Consider the following 16374-nt stretch of genomic DNA (forward strand, 5'->3'; position numbering starts at 1 on the left):
GCAATGTCATTCACATAACATAGTGCATTCTAACAAACCATTGCTTAGCATACTGCGCCTGCTTTCATGCTCAGGAAGTTTCGGCAAAATTGCCTAATTTTTTCAGGAAGGAGGAAAGAATTATCTGGATATCGAGTACAGTTTTGAAAACCCGTGTCCACCTGCCTGCAAAATATCTGTCGAGGCCTAGCAGTCTCTGAAAATGAATATTTGTCATCAGAATCTCGCATGCTCCTGCTTAATCTTGTTAAAATTCCCGTTTTAGGATTGACACAAGATTTTCCTTGCTTAGGGAACACCTTCCATCAGGCATGTGTCGATCGAGTAACCTGAGGTTCAAATTCCAAGGTCGACTCGGTTTTTTAAGTCTTTCTCAAACATTCGCAGTAATGGCGGTAAAATGCAAATGCTATTTGTAAAGTGATTTCCTCCCCTAATTGGAATAGAAGGGTGCTGCAGAGGTCCAAATAACTGTTGGTATTACTGTAATGTCTGACACATCAGTCTGCCACTGAGAAAAGAATGCCCCCAAAAATGCAGCTCGCATTTCCTTCAAACGGAAATGCAACGTGACTCCCGGGCACTTATGCTAATCCCCTTTTTTGAAAAATCGGCTTTTTTTGTATTAAATCATTCCTGGTTGAATAGCCCTGTAACTGCAAGAGCAAATACTATTAGCTGAGTAGAGTAATTAGGTAAATAGGCCTGGTTACTGTGAGTGTCTGGGCTGTGTCTTCTGCTATAAAGTTAATTGATAAAAAGTATTTTAACTAAAGGGCAGCCGCTGATGCATGGCGGAGCGTGGCATGCAGTGCGACAGGGCACTGTTGAATTATGTGTGTAATGATCGAAAATTAATTTCGCTTATTAAAAAATCCTGCCTGAACCCCTTTATGGGAGAAGGGTGCACGACATGTATTTGTTCAGCAACATGGACTCTTTCTTTTGCTAAGCTGGCCCAGCATTTTTGGTGCAGTGCCGGCGTCACACATGCTGTTCGGACTTCGGACCCACTTTTTCTGAGACGCAGGGCCAAGATGAGAAGTGTGGGCTCAGTCGAGCACTTGAATGAAGGGCTTGTCAGATGTCTGTTGAGACTTTTGGTGACTGTCCTGCTGTTCCCCTACAGTGCTGGGAATGACCCAGGCAGCAGCCCTCAGCCTCTCCATGTGCCTCAGTTGTGTGCATACATTTACTTAGGAAAGAGTCCTGTTTTTCCGACAGTTGGCCAAGTCACTTTTTCCCATTCAAAACTGAAGTCACGTTTTTCACAACTTTTGTCATATGCTTTCAGTAAGTATTGTCTCTAATTTAATTCTCTTTCTGCAATTCATAGGGCCTTTTTGTTAATTCAATGCGTATTCGAAGTTTTTTTTTAAATTAGTGCTACATACAAGTACATTCATAAATCATAGCATATCATTCTTTTGATGCGGGTAATAACTCCTTTAACCCTTTCGATGCTGATGACGAGCTCAGCTCGTCATCACCCACGGGTGTCGTGTGCTGATGACGAGCTGAGCTCGTCATAGTGCCACTAAAATGGCATTTTCCAGCACACAGCGGGAAAACGCCTAGCAGCCAAGAGGTTAAATACAGTGCAGATCTAATTTAACCTTTGGAAATAGGTTATTGGTTAAAGAAACTAGTATGGCGTTTTATAGGCATGCATGGCTGCACATCAAAAATAAATGTATACAAGAACTAATAAAACACCACATATTCAGAACATGCACCCAAACAATAACAGGACACCACCATTTTCAGAGAATATGGTAATAGTTTCATTAGAAATAATTGACAGCCCTCACCGAATAGGACTCCATTTAGATAGCAGTAGATGCTCAAGACAGATAAAAAGCCCCAGTGAAGTAAGTATGTAACCCAAGCCATGGAACACGACATAAGACCACACAGAAATACAAACTAGGTGTTCCACGGAGCACCCAGCACCTCCCACCACCATTAGTCAAGGAAACACTAAATAACTGTTCATAGGCAGGGTGCATGCTGTAATACTGATCACAGTTCTGTAATAGTTGAGAAGACTGTGCATGATTTTTTTCTGAAATATAAATCATAGTACACAGAATACTGCATGTAGTTGTACATGGTAAGTACATGTATGGAAACAGCTGAACAGTATGGCTTTGCATATGAACACGTGCTGAACCGGTGAATTCTCTTCAACCCCTTGATCGTGATCACGGTTACTGAGTATGGAAATTCACCTGGCTTTGCAGCGCAGAGGCATAGTATGGCTTTAATGTGTCTTGTGTTTTGGAAAGGCAAGATTCAACACTATGTGTGAATTGACAATAACACAGGTCCAAGATCCAGCCCTAATAATAACTGGGTACCATCCGTCCACTTTCTACAAAAGATGTTTGGCATTTCAGCCTTGCGGTTTTATTGTTTTGGGGGGCAGTACCATTCTCCTCTTCCCAAATTTCATAGGGATGTTTTTCCGCTGCAGTGCTGTGGCCTCTATAATATGGAAAGCAAGCTAGCTGGCTGCAGGTTCACATTTGTATACACACAGATGCTTTTTAATCACTCTGGCCTACATTCCTGGCAGCCGCGGGGATGAGAGGACTTGTGATGTAATGCTGTTTTCACACTCTCCCAACTCCAGATATACCAACAAAATGGTCGTCATGTGTTAGAAATGCCAGCAGTAATCTGAAAGGCAGGCTTCTCCTTTTTCTCTTTCGCAACGTCAGCTGCCATCACAGCCTGCTAATCCCCCTTCCCTCCCTGTGGCAGGAACCCCCCTGCTTTAGGTAAGACCCTGTCCTGTGATCCCTGCGCTGGGCGCCCCCCTTTGCTGCAGCACAGGCCAGGCTCACTGCAAGCCTCGGCTTTTAAACACATGACATCAGAGGAAGAGTATTTGCCTATTTGGGCTTGAATTTCAGAAGGACTCCGGCAAGTGCGAGCATCTTAATGTTATTTGCGTTCTTTTAATCAATACAATACATGCCAGGAGCAGGCCGCTCACGTAATTCGTGCTTTCCTGATCCCGGCCACATTAGCAATACTCGCGGAGGTGGTGGAGGAATGCGGGGGGTGGATGTGGGATGCCGGGGAAGTTTAAAATTAAAAGACAATCAAACAAAACGTATCCGGTCCACGCCGCCTCTGCTCGGGACGACTGCTTCTGGGCCGGGGTCCCATGCGCGCGCTATTCTCAACAAACAGGAACAGCCGAGTCTCGAGACATCACTGCCAACCCCTCTACTGACGCTGCTCCAGCAGCGCCAGGATTGGTTGAGGGCAGAGATCCTCCCTGCTCATTAAGAGACCGGAGCTGCGGCATGAAGCAACCCTCGTCTCTTAAGGGGAAGGCTAGTGCTCATGTTTGGACTGATCAGAAAAATGCTCAGCCCGAAAACGAACATGCGCACTTGCAGTGACTGTAGTGCACAGCTGCTGCCTGTCACTCAACTCCCTGAGTGCTGCAGTAGCCCCGCCCCCTCCCACCTTCTTCAGCGTCCCTCCTACTTCTCCGACCTTAATTCCAATTCGGAATAGTGTCGGAGAAGTAGAATGAAGAATTTGAATGCTGTGGCATTAGTGGGGCAAAGCCCCAGCGCCCCCAATGGACGCACCGCCACTGCTTAAAGCTCTTAATTGGCTACCCTTTAAAGGAAGATGCTTCTACTAAAACTGCATGCATTACGCACAAAGATCTTCACCAACAAACAAACTCAACAAAGTGGGCAGAGCCCGACCCAATGAGAAGCACTAATGCACTCCTCCTCGTCCCCTCACTGTTAAAAAAGAAAACCACCCAATCTCGCTCCTTCTCCGGGAACGCCCGAATATCTGGAAGGCTCTCCCTAGGGACCTGCGCCGTAACGCCTCCTACCTCAGCTTTTTAAAAAACCTAACACATCACTTTCTCAACAAATACTGGCATCCATAATCTCTCCTCTGACCTTACATTCTGCTTCCTCTGCTTTGGTTTTCCTTGACTTACTTCCTGGCTCTCACCTCACTCCCCCCTTTTTTACATATCTCCTTCTTCACTCTCACACTACCCCCTATTTTTCCCCACCCAGTCTCCTACCCCTACACCATCCCGTCCTTTAATGTTTCTCTGTCTATTCTCTCTTCTCTGTCATAAATTGTTCTCACCCACCATTTACATTTGCTAATTGTCATTACCCTCTAATCCGCCCAGAATTTTTGTTACTCCCCCTTTACTTAATTGTGAGCTGTACCTGCGTTTTTTTACCTTGTAAAGTCACTCTTCTTGATTGCCTCCATTCATGTAAATTGGTTTTTAACTTAATTTGTATTATTCTTGCCAGTCTGTGTTATTCTATGAATCAACTGTTTTTCCTGTACTGCTTCTGCTCAAGTAAAGTGCTCTGATACCCCCGGGTCTAGCCAGTGCTATATAAAACCTTTCAAATAAATAAAAAATATAAATTAAATAAATATGCTTGAGCCTTTACATTTTTTTCTTTAACTTCAAAAAGGTTAATAGGTAGGCTTTATCTGTTGCATAGGGATGCTGCATGATCAGGATCTCTAACAGAATAAATCAGATTGGTTTTTATTATGAACAATGTTGAAATCCCCTCAGTTTAGAGAGGCCACATGATGCTTCTTGGCTTGTATAGGAAGTCAATTTGCCTAAGGATTGTAAAAATGTTCCAAGCACTAGAAACGTTGTTAATTTGAGAAGCGACATGGTGTCTTTCCTCTGAGGTCAGAACCATATTTTGCTGTTTGTGTGTTTGAAGAAATATACATCGTAAACAAAATATGAAAGGTTGATCATAAATGTGATATAGCACATTGGACTGGTGTCTCTTAAAAATGCCCCATATTGCTAGAGACACTGATTGGATCCAGTAAGGTAAGAATGGCGGAGCCAGAATTTATTAGGGTGAGCTGAACAGTTTTTGTAGGGCTCTTTGGGTTTCTGGGGTTTAGAAGAAGGTGGGTGAAGAGGGGTTGGGGAATGTCATATTTCATCCATGTATTTTGTTTATTGTTTTGAAGACTTTTGTCTAAAGATACATACATTTGAATTTGAAATTAGTTCAAGAGGATCTCATGAGAGCCATTTAAAAGAATCTAAATAAATAAATAAATAAAACAAGAGAAGACAAAATACCACAAGAGACTATCATCTTTTTCTTCAATGCCACATCTTTGACCATCGCACATTTTCTCAAGAAAATGAGCCTGTTGTATGCATGCTCTAGAAATAAATGAATGAAGGTGGTGAATGTAGACATGTAGCAAAGTGTCATGCTGATAGTTCCCAAAAATTGTATTTTGTCTGTTACATACCTGCTTCAGGTGATCGTCATACAAGCGTTTGCATTTATCAAGCTCATTTTCAAACATATGGATTAAAGCAACATAATTTGGTGCAAAAATGTCCATGATGACTGGTCTCTCAAGAAAATACCCGGCAATCGCCACAACCTGCAAAAACAGCATTCACATTTGTTATAAGTATTCTAAATACATAGCATTTATTATAATTTTTACTAAAATCTGGGTAAAACGGATTGATTGGAATTTGGACGTTATTGATTGGTTGCTTAGGCTAAGAATTTCACCTAGGTGACTAAATAAGTAATAAAATGGACTACAAATTTGTTGTAAAATATCATATTCACCACAGGCTTCATGTTATAAATATCTAATATCATATAGGCAGTAGAATAAATGTATTGCTCAATTAAAGTTAATCAACTGAAACATTACAATTATTATATAGCTTTGCACTAATGGTGCTTTAATTAATAAAAACCTTCTGGCTGCAGTGAAAAAAGCTTGAAAGTAAACCTCACTTTGAAATTGTGTAGCATCATTTTCATGCTAAACAATAAAGTTGATTAAAATGTGAGCAAAAATGGCGCCAGTTCTAGAAATGTCCTTGATTTAGCGCCAGGATACCCTCCCGGGTGACAGTGCGCTCCACAAATATGCATAACAAAAACAGGTTAACCGAGGCACCACTTTCGAGGATGTATTAAGAGATTCAAGCAGAAATCCATGGCAGGGAAATATACATATTTACACCCTTTTTTTCTGAAGGTGTTGCCTTCTAAGGAAGTTCTTTTTTAAACAGACACCTTTATTACACAAATAAGAATGAATTGATCTTTTCTTAGAAGTTAAAGTCTCATGTCCTGTAATATTTGCACTCATCAGTGAATCATGTCTATCACTAGCTATGTTGTGCAGATACCAAGGGACTGTAGGTAAAGGTGTGAAAAATATAATTCTGTCTAATTCTAAAGGCTTTAAGCAATTCTATCAGTTATGGCACACAACCTGGTTACTGATTGTTCTGCAGCGAAGATAATAGAACGTTGTATTTTATTTAGGCGATCAGGGTGACTATGCAAGTGAATATTAAGCGGGTCACACATCGGGCTACAAATGTTAATATGTATGATTTATAGATTGCATGGCTGCCCCAGAAACGGGGCTTCCCAGGACTGGACCCAATAACCAGAAACTTAGCAAGTGGAACAGAGAGACTGGCAGGGGACTTGGGATGCAAATAGCTACATTTTTTTCTGAATCGAAAAGGATTCTGAATTGCCCTCAGGCCATGAGGCATGCTGTTCCAAAGGATAGGAGTCAGCAACCGAAAGGAGAGCCCACCCAATTTCTTGCTCTTAAATCGGGGGATCACTGCCAAGTTGAGTTCTGTAGAGCAAAGAGCTCAGAAAGAAGAGCAGGGCAGCATAAGTTGTGAGAGAACAGGAGCTATTGAAAGTGCATAATCTTATGTGTGGTGCTGAGAACTTTGAGCTGGATGTGTTCCTCAATTGGCAACCAGTGAAGCTTTAGAAGAAGTTATGATAAGGGACAGAACTTGGAAGGATCAAACAGAAGGCCAACTGCAGCGTTCTGGACTGATTGGAGCCTCCTCAGAATGGAATTCTTGCAACCTAAATACAAGATGTTGCAATAGTCAAGACACAACAAAATAAGGGATTTAACAATCACCTGACGAATTTGAGATTGAAAAAAATCTATGATAGGTTTGAGGCCTCTAAGGAGACCGAAGCAGGAGCCTGCAAGAGTTCTTACTTGAGATTCAAAAGAGAGGGAGTCAAGCCCAATGGCTAGATTTTTGATAGACGATGTGGGTGGAGGAAGAGGTCCCAGAGTCTCTGGCCACCAAACCTCTGGGTGTGCTTATCAAACAGAATCTCGGAATAAATGTGGTGATGCATTTTACAAAGGATATATACATATATATATATTGACTGAAAAAAACATAGGTTTCAGACATGTTTTAGTTAGGAATTAGCATTTAAAAAACCTCAGAAATTCACTGAAAAAAACACAGTTTTGCAAGAGTGAAATGTCCAACTAACTAGAACACCCCTGAAACCTGTGGTTTTTTCAGTGAATTTCTCAGGATTTTTAAATGCTAATTCCTAACTATAAAATGTCTGAAACCTATGTTTTTTAGTGAATTTTAAAGGTTTTGTAAATGACAATTTTTAAATATATTTATTCTTACATTTATTTTTTTGATACTGATTTACAATTTTTTTTAAACTATTTATTTTTAGATATTTTATTTTTTAAATTACATTACTTTGTGTGGTCATTTTTTTATAGGAATGGGAATGGGATTCCTATGGAAGGGAATACAAGTTACTTGTAAGTATGCTTGGAACTACTTTTCAGGGTCAGTGCTGGGCTAAAAGATGCAGCACTGGTTTCTCTCTTGATAACAAATGAATAAATCGGAATTCGTTCTTCGGATGACTTAAGGTGAATATTTTAAAGTTCCGAAACTGCACACTTAGAAGAATTTACAACTGAAACCAGTCAATGTCAGCTTATGAAAGGAAATTCACTCAGCAGGTAAATAGTGTTAAATTACTTTTCCTTCTGAGGGTTGGATTCTGAATCCAGCACTGCTGCATCCCCTCTAAACAGTTGAAAGAATGCAAATTACTAAAGACACGCAGAAGCCCAAGTCTCTCTTTTTTTTTAATATCGCTAGAATGCAAGGATCACACGCGCACCTCGCGATTTTACCAACAAACAAAAAATTCAATTTGGGGCCAAGGGGGTCCTTGTGAAGCCACCTGAGCAGACCTAGAGGGTCAGGGTGCATCTACCTTCCTCCTTTTCACGTTTCAAACACACATTTCACACGCTTTTTCAGCCTCCCTTCTACCGAGGCATAAAATGGCTGCCAACAGTTTCAAGTTTAGAATGTTGACAAGCACTTGACAGTCAATTAGCATTCAGTGCGTGATCGGAAGGCTGCGCTTATGGTACGATGACAATAAGCAGAGTATCTGTATTCCCTTTTTTTATGGCAAGGGGACGCGTGCCCCCCATCCGGTGGTCAATTCCGGCCACTGAGGTCCCCACCCCCGGGGCATGGCTAATTATATATTATTATTTTATGGAGGAGGGCTGCATAGCCCCCTACTGAAGCCACTTCAAGGCCCCTGGGACCCCATTCCCCGGGGACAGCCTTTTTTAAAAATGCATTATGGCTGTTACTGTTGGGGACCGTGCAAGGGTCTTAAATTCCCCCACTGTCCCACTGGCTCCCCGCCTCCCACGGGAGCCGGTGTTCTATCGACATTTGAAGTCCATCTGTGTATGTACCACCTAAGAGTTGCCTTCACTTTGCGCATGCACGTTTGTGGTAGCGTATCTGTGTTATTATTACATAAGCGCACAATACGTCACACCGTCTGGCTATGTACCTGTAACGTGCATCATTTTATTTGAGCATGCTCAGTTACAAAATTCCCAATCACATCTCTCACACCCAGTGACATCATGCACAACCAATCATCCTTCTTCAACGCATTTATAACCTGGTAATCTTCCCAAACTTTTCCTATTCCGCAGTCACAGCCATTGATAGTGTTCGTATCTACTTCTTCGTAGGTGAGCACTTTTTTTAAGAATAATTTAATTCATTAATCTGAATGATCTTTAAATACCACGTAAATGCAAATTTTTGTTTGATTCGACAATGTTGTTTTTTAACACGCTTTCCTACTTTTTTATATCAGTGAAGTTGACTTCGTAGCTTTTGTTTCTGAGCAAATCACTTAATCCTGCTGCCTTCAATTTTGTAAGTGGTGCGCCACATGCTGCTTCCTCCCCATGCAGTGCACATGTAATCGATTGGCCAATGTTGTATTTTAGCACGCTCTCTATTTTTTTAATAATGTTAAACTTGATTTCTTATCCTTTGTTCTGTGAAAATCAGTTAATCCTGCCACGTTTCTTTAATTTGCCAAGCGCCACGTGGCCCTTCCCGCATCAGTGTGCTGTGTACTGTTCAAGATAATGCAATATAGTTTTTCTCGTGTAAGTAGTACGTGATGTGCCCCTTGCATTGCAAAAGTAATGTTTCCGGCAATAGTGTATTTTCGCACGATTTCCAGCTCTTATACCTCAAATATCTTACCTTGGTAGGCGATGTTTCTAGGCAAATCACTTTATCCTGCCACCTTCAATTTTGTAAGTAGTGCCCCACGTGCTATTTCCTCACAAAGCACTGCACATGTAATCAATTGACCAATGTTGAATTTTAGCACGCTCTCCATGTTTTTTAAAAACCTTAAACTTTATTTGTCCCCTGTTCTATCTCATAATACAGATATCTCAACCATGAGATGTACTGGTCCCCACAAGCTGTTTATTCCTGTTCATGCACTATACCAGATGGTTGTCAACACTCAACATATCAGATCCACTGACTGCTCTCCATATGCTATCAGCTGAAAATTGCAATGAACCTAATGGAGTTATCAGGTTTGACTTTAACATTTCATGATTGAAAAGCATTCTGAGATAAGCATTTGTCGATCTCATGTGTTTGCAGACAGATAACTGTGCTGTTCTCATGTTTTGGTAGAATTAGCGGGCATTCTGGTATCACGAAAACAAATAAAAACATGTCCTCACGATTTTACTGGCCAAATATGTGATTTGAAATTGAACTATGTGTGTTATAATTTTTCTTGCTTCTATAAATATTTTTAATAGAATGTAAATCTCCATTGTGATAGTCTTATAGACGTTTGTTTCTGAAACCCTCATTTAAATGCTCGTTACACGTTTTCAGCCTGCACTTGAGATACAAAGTGAAAATGTTGTTTTGAATTTTTTTATTTGAACACATGTCTTTCAATTTTTCCTGATGTTTATTTCTCAATTTCTAGATCATGGAAGACCAAAAAGGGTTCTAGCAGATCAAGGCCAGGAGTTTGTAAATGAAGTGAGTGACCAATCTTGGCCTAACATTTGTATAATGCAATGATTTTTCTTATTTTGCTTGCCAAATATAACCTCTGATGATTGCTTTTCAACCCCAATCCTATTGAGAACAAATATTTTTATGTACATTAAAATCAATCTTGGACTTATGTAAAACATATACATTTTTAACTCTTTTTTTCAGTTGCAGAATGTTACATAAATCAGCAGCAAATTGCAGAGGTTGAAAAAAGTATATCCTCCTCTTCCAGCTGATTACACCGATGTCTCAAATATGGCATTTACTAGTTGTCTGAACCATGCAGATTCACACATTTTTAACGGATAACATTAAGGTAAATACTCTCAATATGAGTAGTTGACGAAGGTAAAAAGTAACAGATATAAGTACTTGAGGGGTTTTTGGTATCAGATAATGTCCAATTCAGACTTGTACGGATGAGTCTGATACAGGGTGGATCTCTGTATAACTATTGGATGATTAGGTATTAGGATGGCATACAAAGCTCCCAACCTTCTTACTTTTTCTCTTAAAGGGTTCCAAATTGGGGAAAATATTAGTCTGCAAGTCCTTCTGCATACTTGCAGTTCCACACCAGTACTCTTTATTGGGGTCTCCTCTTGAAAGCAGTCTTGCATATCCGGCAAGTAACAAACCAAAGCGGAGTTCAAGTTGTGAACTATGTTGGCCACAGTATTTACAGAAGGTAAGCAGAGCGGCCTAGATATACAATACTTCCAATTAAGTGCATTAGAAATAAAAGAGCTTATTTACAAACCCCTTGAGCCACTTTTTCGTCACTTTCAACATGAGAAAAGTAACACAAAAGTGGCACAAAAGTTTTGTTAATAAGCCCTAAAAAATATTGTCCTGCATAATGACTTAATCTCTCACATAATTCTGACTCATCTGTAAATCATTTTAAAGACCTGTTTATCTGTAATATAAATATGACATACTGGACACTTCTATACAGACACCATTTGAATGCAAGCCTATAAGATAAGTGAAATCTATCAGGTACACTGCACACATTAAAAAAATAGAAAATATCGTCAAGTGTTACTTTGACTTGTAATTTAGTCACATCAATCTAATTTTAAACACTAATTTTCTTTTTTGTTTTGCAGATTAACACCACTACTTATATTGAAGTCCATATTATGTGCTATTTGTTATATTGTTTTGTTAAAGTTATGGTTCTAGTTATTTATTTTATTGTTATCATTTAGTTATACTTCCAATTATTTATTGTTTTAATAAAAGTTAATAAAAAATGTACATATGTCTTTTTTTTAGGGGGGTAGCAGTCCACAATAGAAATTATATTTATCATTTGAAGTATAATTCTAAGGCTAGCTCTTCTCAAGATCTTTACCAGAGTGTATAGCTACAACTTACAGTTCCAATTCAAAGGAATAAGAAGTACAACGCCATTAGCAACATAGTGTGGTGAACCTATAACCTCTGTGCTCACGTAAGTGTTCCATGAACTGTTACTATATTAACAGGAAGAAAGCTGTTTGGGGGTAGGGTTAAAAGTTACTTGCTGTACAGAAACCGTTATATTTACCCTGGATCCTATGTATGACAGAAAGGAAAGCACAGAGCACAGAGCACAGTAAAACAAAACACCGTGTACCAGATTTACAACCCCCTTACACCACTTTTGCATCCAAACCCCCCCTACAAAATTACAAGTTTGTGACCCTCAACAACCCCCCTCAAGCGCAGAGAATTACCACCTCCGGGAATTTGTGTATTACATAAGGCAGACTGCATGGCCCTCTGCCTGGTGCCCTTGAGGGCCCTGGAAACCACTACAACTGGCTCCTGCAGAGTCCCGGGGTGCCTACCCCCGCTATACTGCTGTTTGCTTTGACAGAGCAGGACTCTCACGACTCCCACCCTCCCATAGCAAACATAGTTTGCATTTTGAAAGACAGAGCAGTGAAATCTATTCTCACTTTCAAAATCCAAAACAGATTGCATTTCCATATACAAATTAGCATCTACTCATGCAAAAAAGCAATACTGGCTCTCGAAGAACGCAAAAGTTCATCACACAATGTTGCTAAAAAACACAGCAAGTGTGCTCGACTTCTCGATATACTACCTTATCCTACGTAATGTTATTTTCAATCATGGTCTGATAACCAATAACAATCATGCTTTAAAAAAACAAAAACATGCACCCTAGTTTTCTGTGTAGAATGTTGTCAAACACCAATCATTTCTTTTCTGTTTTAATTTCACTTTTCCCCCCAAACTCCCTTTGTCTATTCTAACATATGCCAAACGCAGAAATGAAACTACTCCAATCTATTTTGTCCACAGATTGAGAAAGCTAGGAAAAAATGTGAAAAAATCTGTTTCTACTTTTCTCGGAGACTATAAAATGGTGGCCATATATCACAAAAATCTGTGTTTCAATATGCTTGGCATCTATAGGAGAGATGCTGTAAATTTTACAGACGAAGGGAACAGAGTCTTTCTCATGAACTTTTGACTCTGAATCAATACTTACTTGTAAGTACTAAAATCTCTCAATAAACACAAGGGCTCTTTTTAGAGCCACCCAACATCTATACAGATAAACTTGATGTATATCTCAAAAACACATGCTTCTTTTTTTTCGGCGGCAAAAAGCGCGGATCCTATGCGCATCCCTCGACTTTTTCTTAAAAAGAAAAATACTATCTTACTTTTTTGGCCCTACGGGTCCTTATGTGACCCCCTGACCAGGCCTAGGGGGTCAGGGTGTGTCTATCCTGCCCCCTTTTCAAACGTTCCACAAATATTTCAATGACTTCCTCAGCCTCACTTCTACCGAGGTACATCATGGCTGCCAACAGTTCCTTATTTTGAATGTTTACAACCTCATGACAGCCAATTAGAATTGAGTGTGGGATCGGTACAGTGCACTTATCCGACGAGGCCAATCCTCACACAATACGGGGATCCTTCGCGCCCATAGATATATAAATGACATTAACCGTAATTTTCAAAGAAACTACTGAACAGATTGACACCAGATATGTGAAAGGCACACGTGGGAACTGAGGACTACCTCTCTGCCAAATTTGGTGTAATTCTGTTCAGCCGTTCGAGCTGTAGCCATGGCTAAAGGTCCTATGGGAAATTGCATGGGGAAATCATGTTTTCGGACCCCTCTTTTTTCTCAGCCCCCACTTGACCAATCACCCCCAAACTTTAAGGGAAGGAGTGGAACTGAGCTGGCCAAAAGTTCGGAACATTTCAAGAAGATTCATCAATCGACGCCAAAGTTATTGCCAATAGAATGTTGCAGATTTCCTATGGATAATAGGTCCTAAATATAACTACCTACTGGCGACTGCCAGTAGGTTATATATATATATATATATATATATATATATATATATATATATATATATATATATATATATATATATATATATATATATATATATAAATATATATATATAAATATATATATATATATATATATATATATATATATATATATATATATATATATATATATATATATATATATATATATATATGTATGAGCAAATGTCCCAATAGTGAGAGGAGCTCTGTAGCTGGTGCCGGCGGCGAGGTTCAGGACACCCTCGCAGGATACCATTCAGCAAAATTGTTTCAATATAGAAAGAAACACGCCGCACACTACTCCATAGGTTAGATTCTTAGGTTTATTTTGGTGGGGATCCTACAGAAAATAAACCTAAGAATCTAACCTATGGAGTAGTGTGCGGCGTGTTTCTTTCTATATTGAAACTATTTTGCTGAATGATATATATATATATATATATATATAGAGAGAGATCTATCTATCTATCTATCTATCTATCTATCTATCTATCTATCTATCTATCTATCTATGACAGAGTGCCGTTCTCATCTTTACTAAATATGAAGTCTATTTGTAGGTGTATATATATATATACTGGCCCACTATGCAGCAAGAACCACACCAGATCACGAGTTATACAAACAAACTATAAGACCCTCAGGGAGACATTGTGGTAACTCATAAATAGCAATATTGTATCCAATCAAGGGCTGGAACAAAATAAAGTATAAATAGCGCTTTTTGTAAATAGTTCACTCACTGCACAACTGTAAATATTGCAATTGCCAGAATGTTCTAACTTCCCCAAACCTTATTTGTGCCAGAAAAATTATCTTTACTGTACTTTTTATAATGTTCCTTGATCCTTTACATATGCCGATTTTGCAATTATAATGTGGAAATGAATTTGTGCCATAAAACCGTAATTATGTTTTTTTTTTAAAAATGAGAAAAAAGAAAGACTGTATGATCAGGACTCGACGTTATGTTGTGTAGCATACCTTTTCCATGACTGTTAAGCAGGGGAGTTTCCATGGCAACACACTCACGCCACAGACAAGCAAATCACCTATGCCCAAATATTTATTACTTACTCACTCAGTGTCAAAATGCTGTGAGCAAGGCAGTTCTGCCTTCGAAACGCGTCAAGCTGATCGTTTCAAATAAAAGCAACTTTTCTTTGATCATGATCCCATGGTGTCAGCGCCTTATTCCGTACAAAAGGAACCAGGATTGGAAATGATATATCTATATCTATATCTCTATATATATATATATCTATATAAATATAGATATCCTCGCTCTCTGACCCAAAGTCCGTGGCACTCTTTACGACAGGTGCAGTCCGAGCGCGTCGGAGCCTCGCGCTCTTTGTATTCAAGCTCAAACCCTCCCGGTCCCGGGTGGAAAATAAAGACTGCACACACATGTTGTTACAACATTGAGGAAGGAAGCGTGGCTTCCAAAACGCATCTGTGCGAGTAAAGTTACTGTCTACAATTGAAGATTCCCGTGTGTGCAGTCTTTATTTTCCACCCAGGACCGGGAGGGATGGAGCTTGAATAAATATATATATATATATATATATATATATATATATATATATATATATATATATATATATATATATATATATATATATATATATATATATATACATATATATATATATATATATATATATATATATATTCACTGAAAAAACCATAGGTTATAGACCATATATAGTTAGGGATTAGCATTTACAAAACCTTATTTTACTCGCATAAAACCATTGAAATTCGCATATATAGTTAGTTGCGCTAACTATATATCGCGCACCCGCAATCCACTGCTGATGATGTCACATATTACATCATTCATGACATGGTCAGTGACATCACTGATGACATCACTGATGACATCTCAAATGACATCACAGATGAAAAAGTTACGCCGGACCATGGGACTTTCGGCGCAGCATTGTAGGATGGCCACACCAGTGCAGCAACTTGCTGGACACCACCTCGGTGCCATCCGGATCTTGGCGCGTTGTGCTGCCTTCGGCCTACTGTAGCAGCAAGTGCGGGCGCAACTCTGCTGGACGGCGAGTGAAAAGATAAGGGGCGCCACACTGCACATCAGGTGCCTCCACCTGGGGAGGCGAGAGAGGCCAGTTTGCGCCACCTCCCCCCCCCCCAGGCACCCCACGACGACTTTCGGCGCAGCATTGCAGGTTGGCCACACCAGTGCAACTTGCTGGACACCACCTCGGTGCCATCCGGATCTCGGCGCGTTGTGCTGCCTTCGGCCTATTCGCACATCGGTCCGCTACTGACGCCGCCTCACGTGCCAACGGATTTTCTACGCTTTTTATAGCAGCGCGTAACGTAAGCATAACAGGTCATGTGACTTCTTTATAAAACTTTTCATTGGTTCATTTTACTTTTGGTTTCCTAATGATGGAAGGCTTGATCATATGACCTAAAAATAACACTTTTCATTGGATTAAAACATTTTTTTTTCCCAAACGATGAAAGCCCCACCTTGTTTCTAGATGTTTCAGACTGAAGCTGGCGTCAGCCTGAGAGCACCACCATCTCGTGGCTCCGTCGTGGTCATTCCGCGAGCAATCATGGCAGCCGCTCCCCACCGGAAGCCTGCAGGAGTCGGGAGCCCCCAAGACTTTTGTAAAATCTTCAAGGCTCAGGGGACGTCCGAGTTCCAAGGTGTCCCAGGGCCATTTGAGTGGACCAGGCCCAAATCCGAAGAGCCGTCTGCC

The 16374-nt window shown here is 40.1% G+C and overlaps 1 protein-coding gene across 1 annotated transcript in view; it reads right to left on the bottom strand.

Annotated features, from left to right (window-relative positions):
* The window catches only part of DNAH11 (dynein axonemal heavy chain 11), a 3435931-nt gene that overhangs the window by 2671832 nt on the left and 747725 nt on the right, over positions 1-16374 (bottom strand). Inside the window, exon 10 of the mRNA XM_086939827.1 lies at positions 5307-5448. Coding sequence (XP_086795953.1) covers positions 5307-5448 — 142 coding nt within the window. The remainder of the gene's footprint in view (positions 1-5306; positions 5449-16374) is intronic.

The sequence above is a fragment of the Lissotriton vulgaris genome, chromosome 10, assembly GCF_964263255.1.
Source record: "Lissotriton vulgaris chromosome 10, aLisVul1.2, whole genome shotgun sequence".
Lineage (NCBI taxonomy): Eukaryota > Metazoa > Chordata > Amphibia > Caudata > Salamandridae > Lissotriton > Lissotriton vulgaris.